At 44.1% G+C, this 9,935-nt stretch overlaps 1 protein-coding gene across 3 annotated transcripts in view; it reads left to right on the forward strand.

Moving 5' to 3' along the window:
• RNF217 (ring finger protein 217) overlaps positions 1-9,935 on the forward strand; it is an 83,203-nt gene that overhangs the window by 59,913 nt on the left and 13,355 nt on the right. For all 3 annotated transcript variants that reach the window (XM_075924097.2, XM_006139447.5, XM_075924096.2), the window contains one exon: positions 6,449-6,520. In XM_075924097.2, coding sequence (XP_075780212.2) covers positions 6,449-6,520 — 72 coding nt within the window. The remainder of the gene's footprint in view (positions 1-6,448; positions 6,521-9,935) is intronic.

Consider the following 9,935-nt stretch of genomic DNA (forward strand, 5'->3'; position numbering starts at 1 on the left):
CATTTTTATTCTTGTGAAAAAACAACCATAATGTTTAGTTCAGATTTATGAACAATCTCCATTCCTGAAAAATTCCTACTTCTGAGGTACTACGGGAGCTGGACTTGCTTAGAATTACTCTCTTGTTGTCAGACAATCAGTCTTGAGCAGTTAGCTTCATTTAATGAAGGTGTAGAGTTTTAAAAACTTTTCTTTTCAAGTTTGTTTCTTTACTTAGTCTCCAGGAGGTCTCAGCATTTAATGTTCCTATAATAGTGATTGACAGTGTCATGATACTTTTGCATTAGTTGGACTAGAATCTCAGCTGGTGTAAATTAGTGATAGATGTAGCCGTGTTAGTCTAGTCTAGCTGATTTTTGGGAAGCAGATAGAACAATCCTGGTAGTGGTTCAGAAGGTGTTTGTGTGGATTTGGTCAACTTATACCTCCAGATCAGTGGCACATAAACCAGGACACCCCGGATGTCCCCTCATCTCAGATATTGGCACGCTCACTACTGGAATACCCAGCTATGTAGACTCTCTTCTCAAACCCTATGCAACCACCACTCCCAGCTATCTCTTAGATACTACTGACTTCCTGAGAAAACTACAAAACATCGATAACCTCCCTGATAACACCATCCTTGCTACTATGGATGTAGAAGCTCTATACACCAACATCCCACATGAAGACGGATTACAAGCAATTAAAAACACTATCCCAGAGGTCACCACTGCCAATCTGGCAGCAGACCTATGTAACTTCGTTCTCACCCACAATTATTTCCAATTTGAGGACAACTTATACCTCCAGATCAGCGGCACAGCCATGGGCACCCGCATGGCCCCACAGTACGCTAACATCTTTATGGCTGACTTAGAACAATGTTTCCTCAGATCCCGTCCCTTTTTACCCCTTCTCTATTTATGCTACATCGATGACATTTTTATGATCTGGACCCACGGCCAAGAAACACTGGAGACATTCCACAGAGATTTTAACAACCTACACCCCACCATCAATCTCAGCCTGGACCATTCTACACGAGAGATCCATTTCCTGGATACCACAGTACAAATCACCAATGGTAAATTAGACACCACTCTCTACAGAAAACCCACTAACTCATACAGTTACCTTCATGCCTCCAGCTCCCATCCAGTACACACCATACGATCCATCGTCTATAGCCAAGCCTTTCGATACAACTGCATCTGCTCTAATCCCTCTGACAGAGACCAGAAACTTCAGGATCTCTACCAAGCATTTATAAACCTCAATTACCCACCCGGAAAAATAAAAAAACAAATTGAAAGAGCCAGACGAATATCCAGAAGCCATCTACTTCAAGACAGACCCAAGAAAACCAACAATAGAACACCACTTGTCATCACCTATAGCCCCCAACTTAAACCTGTCCAATACATTATCAATAAACTACAACCTATACTAAAACAGGACACTACACTCCGAGAGGCTCTGGGAGACAGATCCATAGTCTCCTACAGACAACCACCTAACCTCAGGATGATTCTTACCTACAACCACAGGACATACCATACTAATACCAACCCTGGAACTTTTCCTTGCAACAAACCCCGTTGCCAGCTTTGTCCACATATTTACTCTGCTGACACCGTTATTAGACCTAACCAATTCAGTAATAAGATCAAGAACACATATTCCTGCTCATCCAGAAATATAATTTGTCATCATGTGCCAACAGTGTCAATCTGCTATGTACATTGGACAAACGTCTCAGACGCTTCGCCAAAGAATCAATGCACACACAACGGACGTCAGACAGTATCATAAAGAAAAAAGTTTCTTGCCATTTCAACCAGAAAGGGCATTGTCTCAATGACTTGATTACCTGCATGCTGCTTCAAAGGCATTTTAACACCACACTTGAAAGAGAAACCTCTGAACTGTTGTTCATGCTTAAATTTGACACTTTATGCCGGGGTCTTAACAAAGATGCTAATTACCTTACTCATTATAAAGATAGCTTCCCCAATTATCACCTCTAATATCATTAGCTCACAGACATTTACCTCCTTACCCCATCCCCCCTCTGTTTTGAAATTAGATTTGTCCTTTTTGTGTTCACTTTTTTTGATCGTATCCCTTTGGTATATATGGTCATGCCTATTTTCTTCCACAATTTGATCTGAGGAAGTGGGTTTGGCCCACGAAAGCTCATCACCTAATAAACCATCTTGTTAGTCTTTAAAGTGCTACATAGTCCTGTTTTTTGTTTCTGGTGTAAATTGGTAGAGACTACACTTGAACACAGTGGATATATCCCAATTCACACCAGCTGTTTCTTACTTAACTTTTGTTCTGTGTAGAGGCCATACTATAAAGCAGAGGTAGGGACCCTTTCTGGGGGCCAGGGCCACTGACCCACAGAAAAATCAGTTGGGGGCCACACACAAGTGAGAAGCGAGGAGATGGGGAGCCCTCACTGACATGGCCCCCAACTAAGAAAAAAGATGCAGATCTTAGGGGGGCCCAGGCTAGTAGATTTTGTGTATTCTAACCCCACAGAGGGCCACAGGGTGGCTGGAGCACAGACTCCCCAATGCTGTAGGGTGGAGTCCGAAGCTCAGGGGCCAAATTATACAGCCGGTAGCCACATCCAGCCCACAAGCCTTTAGTCTCCCCACCCCTGCTATAAAGTGTCATTGGTGCATTCTGTTTATCGTGAGAACAGTTTTTATTGGTGGCTATGGCAGACTCATTTTAACCAGTGGAATTCATTACAATTTATGCTTTTGTTTAATATGATTAATCAGAAATATTCTTTTGCGGACTCAAGTCATATCTGCTTCTCTTTTACTTAAACTGGACGTTGGATATACCAACTTACTAATTTGGTATTACTTTTTGTTAACCAAGAGAATGCACACTGGAGAACGTCACATCTATATAGTTACTTAAATGTGCATAGACAGAGTACAATCTGGGCAATTGAACAGCTGCGTCCTCTCAACCTTCCAACCTTGGGACCCTTTCACATTGCTTGGCTATGAGAACTACGTCTCTTGGCCTGTTCACATACAGTCTCTAGAACATTCAAAATCACTCCCAGCTGAATTATATAAATGCTTTTAGCCAGCCACTTCTGAATGACGTTGCAGAGTGACACCAGAAAATTCTGTCCCAAACTTGTCCCCAGAAATGTGCGTTTTGTACTACCTAACTCTTTCCTTCTATGCAGTATAAGCTCATAGAAAGTCTATCGTTGCATTAATAGAAAATATGCACAGAGCTTGTTATCTCAGGGAGGAGACTGTGCATGCTCCCCCACCCCCAGGTCTTGATTGGCCTGCGGCGGGGGAATGATAAGGCAGCCACAGGTCAGATCAATGCACTTGGCAGGCCAGATCCAGCTCACGGAGGCTCTCTTCCCATCCCTACCATAGGTGTTTCCTACGGCGCACAGTCAGTCCAGAAAGGTATATGACCCATGCATCTTTTGGAACACTGGTCTGTTCAGGAAGCTGCAGGTGGGGACCTCTACATTTTGTTGCCAAAACTTGCCTTTTGGTGACAAAACAACGAAAGCTAGGGTTGCCAGGTGAACCGGACAGTCCAGTATTTGAGCTTTCTGTTCGGGGAGACAAATTGAGAAACTATAAATGTCCGGTATTTTCTAAATAAGATGTAATGTAGATTGTGATGTAAAGTGTGTCCAGTATTTTTGTTGAAACCATCTGGCAACCCTAAAGAGCTTACACTGCCATGCAACTATTGGGAAGGTGGGGGGCAGGGAGAGCAACCAGTTTTGTCAACAAAAAACTTCCAGCCCTGCAAGAGACTTCTTGCTTTTCCCCCCCTTTATTGTTGACAAAAAGCCAGCATGGACTCTGCTATTTGTTTGTTTTTCAGAGAACTGGTTTTGGCCAGTATCCCACAGTGCTCTAGCCCTGATAGCTGTGCTCAGCTTTGTGATATCTGCTGCCTGCGGACATGCAACCCTCCCTTTTTTCAAAACTCTGGGAAGTATCTGACAGCTGAGTGACCTGCTTTGTTTGGGGAAACAAAGAAAGAGCAAATCACCAGAATGCTCCTGTTCTGCCCTGCTAGGAATACAGTGGCAGGCAGACTGCTGCTGCAGGGGGAGGCTAGTGAGACTTCTCTACATTCTTTAGCACAGAGAGCTCACAGAGCTATGTCAAAATCCCAAGAAGCGCAAGGATCAGCTCTGCTCTCCCTCAGCACTGCACTGTGTTGTGCATTGTTTCACTCTTATCAGTCCACAGGGTCCTAGCAATGTGCCATAAAATGTCCACAGTGGGACGCAGAAAAACCTGTTTGACCAATTTTAATTCTGGTGACTTTTGCATGTCGATAGCACTTTTGTTGTCGAACCTTCCCAGTGTGGAAATAGCTGAAGCTACACAGCAGTCTGTCGAGGGTTTCATGGGTATTTAGGGCTGTAGCAGGGGCAGGCCTCTATCCCTCAGCTCCAGCCCTAGAGATTCTATGGGTTGAGAGAAGCAAGAGGAGACACTCCTTTTCCCCCCCCTGAGCTCTGGCTCTCAGAGCTTCCACAGCCAGGGAGATAGCTGGGGGAGGGAGTTCTCTCCCCTCCATAGCCTCGGGGCAGCCAGCATCCAATACCCCTCATCCCTGGGCACACACCCTTTTGGAGCCCTCACCATTCCCATATCCCAATTCTCTGCCCCAGCCTTGGTCTCTCTCACACTCTGGACCTCTCGGTCCTACCCCCACCAAATCAATTTTGTTATATGCACCATCACCTCCATATTGATGCACATAACAAAAGTCATTCTGCACATGCATGGGGAAAAATTAGTGGGATTATTGCTTCCAGAGGTAATGTCTTAATGGCATGACCTAATTTACGGATTTATTGAAATTTACATCTCCATTTGAACTATAGGAGCATTAAGAACAACAAAACACTTGGCATTTACTTCCCACCTCACATTTTCAAGCAGCTGGACCAGAGCCCCTTTGTTGCAACATCCTGTGCAAACACACAGAGAGAAACTATCCCTGTTTCAAGAGTTCAGTTTGCATCAGCAAGACAAAATAATTGTATTGCACAGGTTCTGGTTTGATCCAAATTGCTACTGTTTGGAAATCATCTTGGCTGCTCAGTCCCTCCATGCAGTTCTACAAGCTGTAAACTTAAAAAATACCAGTCTGAAAATAACAACTCATATGGGGTAACATCTGTGGGGTCTGCTCATCACAGCTCTTCTCACCCAGGCCTGTGAGCTATACCTTTTTTTTTAAATTTATTATTGATTGAAAAGAGTCTTAGATGCTCTTAGGGATTGGCCCTGCATCATGAAAACCTATGGGAGTGCTACCATTGTTTTCAAAATGCAATGGGTCAAACCTTAAATTAGCTATCAGTTGACAAGGTCTGTTTTGAGCTGCTGCTACTGACTATGTACTGGGTTCCCAATTTTGGATCAGGGTCTAACTCCCCCAAGCCCCAGAGTGATGTCTGCTTTGATGGGCATTTTCCTAGGGATAGTAGTGTGGTGAATGTAGTAGGGCTTCTGGAGTCTTCCCAGAGGATGCCAAAAATACTGAGCAGTCCATGCCCATCATTCTGCTTTTAATTCTGAAATGTCTTAAAATTAGAACTGGTAATAGATGCAGGTTCACTGTGAAAGCTGATCCATGCACTCAGGTATGGGGTGCATGAGAGAGAGGTTAGCCTGCACGAAGAGCAAAAGAAGACTGGGTTCTTACTAATGGCCTCTCATTGGAGTTAAAGGTATTCCAAAGGGGAACGTCCAAAATGTCCAAAAATCAGTTTTATATCAGAAGTATCTGATTAGGGGTTTGGAATGGGTGCCATATAATACGAGATTAAAAAGATTGGGACTTTTCATCTTAGAAAAGAGGAGACTAAGTGGGGGAATATGATAAAGATCTATAAAATCATGTCAGGTATGGAGAAAGTGAATAAGGATAAGTTATTTACTTGTACCCATAATATAAGAACTAGGGGGTCACCAAATGAAATTAAGAGGTAGCAGGTTTAAAGCCAACAAGCAAAAGGAAGTTTTTCTTTACAGAGCACACTCAACCTGTGGAACTCCTGGCCAGAGGATGTCACCAAGACCAGGACTTTTAGCAGGGTTCAAAAAAGAGTGAGATACATTCATGGAGGTTAGGTCCATCAGTACTTATTAGCCATGATGGGTCGGAATGGTGTCCCTAGCATCTGTTTGTCAGGGGCCGGAAATGGATGACAGGAGAGGAATCTCTTGATTCCCTGTTTCTGTTCACTCCTTCTGGGGCATCTGGCATTGGCTACTGTCAGAAGACAGAATACTGGGCTAGATGGATCTTTGGTCTGACCCAATATGGCTGGTCTTATGTTCTTATCTATGAGGTTAGATTTTTTTTAAATGTGTTTGAGTAGCCAGGAAGATAATAAAGTAAAGTAACTAATTTTTAATTTTTTTTTCAGCTGGAAAATTGCTCATTGCACCCTTAATACTGGTATTGGGACTGGCGCTGGGAGCTATAGCTGTTGTAATAGGTAAGAACTCATGTAATGTAATAACTATTCTGTATTTTGCGAAAAATGAAATTGGTAAGTCTAAGTAGTCAGTAGTATCATGCAGTTGAAGCTTAGTGATCGTGTCAAAAGATTACTCGGAAAATGAGAATCAGAAATTGCTCTTCTGGGTTCTAACCTGATTTTGCCACTGACCTGACATGACTTTGAGCAATTTATTCAGCCTACAGTATTGCCATTTTTAGAAATACATACATGGAGGCACAAATTACATACATACCTCACAGGCATGTTTCTGTGATTCTTGTTTGTTAAAGCAGTTTGCATGTTGTTAATGGTTTCTATATGAGAATCTCAATGCGTTATAATTATGTTTTCCTATACAGAACGGATGCCTACCAGTTATTTAAAAAGAACAAATTCTTATCAGTGAATTATACTTTGGGCTTGTCTACACTAGAACATTTTGCCACTTAAACTATATCAGTATAGTTACAGGAATAAAACCTCTGTTAGCATGGATGTAGTTTATCACAGTATGAAAGAGTTTATATCAGTAACAGAGGTAGCTGTGTTAGTCCGATCCTGGTAAAACAAAAAAAGCAGTCATGTTGTACTTTAAAGACTAACAAGATGGTTTATTAGATGATGAGCTTTCGTGGGCCAGACCCACTTCCTCAGATCAAAACTAACGGACGTTAGTTCGAACTAACATTCATAGCCGCTATACTAGCGCTCCGCTAGTTCGAATTTGAATCGAACTAGCGGAGCGCTTAGTTCGAACTAGGAAAACCTCATTTTACGAGGATTAAGCCTAGTTCGAACTTACTAGTTCGAATTAAGGGGTGTGTAGCCCCTTAATTCGAACTAGTGGGAGGCTAGCCCTCCCCAGGTTTCCCTGGTGGCCACTCTAGCCAACACCAGGGAAACTCTATGCCCCCCTCCCGGCCCTGGACCCCTTAAAGGGGCACGGGCTGGCTACGGTGCCCGTGCCAGGTGCAAGCCGGCCAGCACCCAGCCAGCAGACCCTGCACCTGGCACAGATCGAGCCAGCCACCCGATGTCCCTCAGCCCACCCCCTCTTCCCGGGACCAGGCTGGCGGCTCCCAGGAGCTTGCCCTGGACCACAAGAGGCAGGCACCCGCCTGGGCTAGTGCGGAAATCGTGGACCTCGTCCACGATCTCCGCACTAGGCACAGGAAAGTGGCCGTCTAGGGCAGGAGAGCTGCCAGCCTGGCCACCCAGGAGCAAGTGTGCATGAAAATCAAGGGGGTCCACTGAGACCCCCGACCCTGAGCCCTGAGCTTACAATGGCCGTCCTGGGTCAGACCAAAGGTCCATCTAGCCCAGTAGCCTGTCTGCCGACAGCGGCCAACCCTAGGGACCCTGGAGGGGATGGACCGAAGACAGTGACCAAGCCATTTGTCTCGTGCCATCCCTCTCCAGCCTTCCACAAACCTTGGGCAGGGACACCACTCCTACCCCCTGGCTAAGACTACTCCATGGACCCAACCTCCATGACTTGATCTCACTTCCCTTTAAACTCTGTTCTAGTTGTAGCCTTCACAGCCTCCTGCAGCAAGGAGTTCCACAGGTTAACTCTTTGCTTTGTGAAGAACAACTTTCTCTTACTAGTTTCAAGCCTGCTACCCATTCCTTTCCTTTGGTGTCCTCTAGTCCTTCTTTATGGGAACTCATGAAGAACTTTTCTGAATGCACCCTCTCCACCCAACCCCTGCTTTTAGAGACCTCTATTCTGTCCCCCCTCCGTCTCCTCTTTTCTAAGCTGAACAGTCCCAGTCTCTGTAGCCTCTCTTCATCTGGGACCTGTTCCCAACCCCTGATCATGTTAGTTGCCCTCCCCTCTCCCAGCCTTTCTCTTTCCCTCTCCCACCTCCTTTTCCCAGTCTCCCCCAGTTTTGTTCAATAAAGACAGAGTCAGTGTTGGAAGACACATTATCTTTATTTTGTACATCAATAAGAAGGGGGGCTAGGGAAGGGTAAGTGGAAGGAGGTGAGGGAGGAATGGGGTACGAGCCCCCGATGGGGAGGACTGGGCTGGCTCTGCGGGCTTCTGGGGGTGGAAGCTCTCCTGCAGCCCCCCGATTGCCCCCTCTCCCCAGATGGCAGCCTGCGGCAAGTGCAGCCGGGCTGATGGCCGAGTTCTGTGATGTGCCCAGTGTGGGTACTCCGGGCAATCCAAGCCAGGACTGCTTTGCAAGTGGGGCACCCCTTAGAACTGTCTGTCCGGGATGGGGGTCGGGACCCTTTAAGCGCAGCCCTCGGCTAGCCTGAGACAGCATCTCCACGCTCTAAGTCCTCCTCTGATGCCCTGCCGGCACTGCTTCCGGCCATCCTTAAGCCCTGTTCAGGGTCCACTCAATGTGGACTTGCTAGTTCGAATTAGCAAAACGCTAATTCGAACTAGTTTTTAGTTCTAGACGCGTTAGTTCGAATTAGCTTAGTTTGAATTAACTAATTCGAACTAAGTTAGTTCGAATTAGCACTGTAGTGTAGACGTACCCTGAGAGTGGTTATCCAGCCAGTTATGCACCCACCTTATAGTAGCCCCGTCTAAGTTATATTTGCCTACTATATTGATAAGAATATCATGTGAGACCATATCAAATGCCTTACTAAATGTGTTTTTCTTGTAAAGTTTATTTTGCGTATCAAGCTATATTGTACTGAAGCTATATTGCATTCTCTGTATTAAGAGGGGTTTGTATAGCTATATACTGGCATAGGTATAATAGCAAATTTCTAAGTGTAAATTTGGCCTAGCTATGATCAGACAACTCAAATAATCCTGAAAAGTAATGTATGTGCATTTTTAAAAAGAAATGTTGATTATATATAGTAAATCTCTGAAATTGAAGTAATTATGGCAACATCTGGTAATAGCATAGTGTAAAAGTAATCTTAATATTTGTAATGTAAACCATTCTACACCAGTAATTTCAACATCTGTATTTTGACAGTTCATTAGGGTATATACTGAGCTAGGAGTAATGATTTCAGGAGACATTCTTTATGATACGATAGAGCAGTAGTCTCTGAAAAGCACATCTTTCCTAACCAGTTTGTATGGACAAAATGTATGACACTACTATTTCAATTTCAATTGAAAAGTACTTCTTCTAACAAACTGTTCTTTTTCACTTAAACAGAGTCAGGTTTATTGAATAGCTTGCTTTTTACAGAAATGCTTCAAAGATCAACTCAAGGGTGTGATGTTAGTACATATTTGTTGATGTGAAGATAAAACATGCTGCTTTTGCCCATAATAAAGTGATTGAATTCAAGTCTAGAGAGAGGAACCTGGACTTCAACACGACCAAACTGAGCATGTTTTAAAGCAAAATATCAATGTGTTAGAACATGTTGGATAACACGGACAAACATCACACATTTAAATCCTGGTCTAGACAAGGCA

The sequence above is a fragment of the Pelodiscus sinensis genome, chromosome 3, assembly GCF_052426305.1.
Source record: "Pelodiscus sinensis isolate ZL-2025 chromosome 3, ASM5242630v1, whole genome shotgun sequence".
In the NCBI taxonomy this organism is placed as follows: domain Eukaryota; kingdom Metazoa; phylum Chordata; order Testudines; family Trionychidae; genus Pelodiscus; species Pelodiscus sinensis.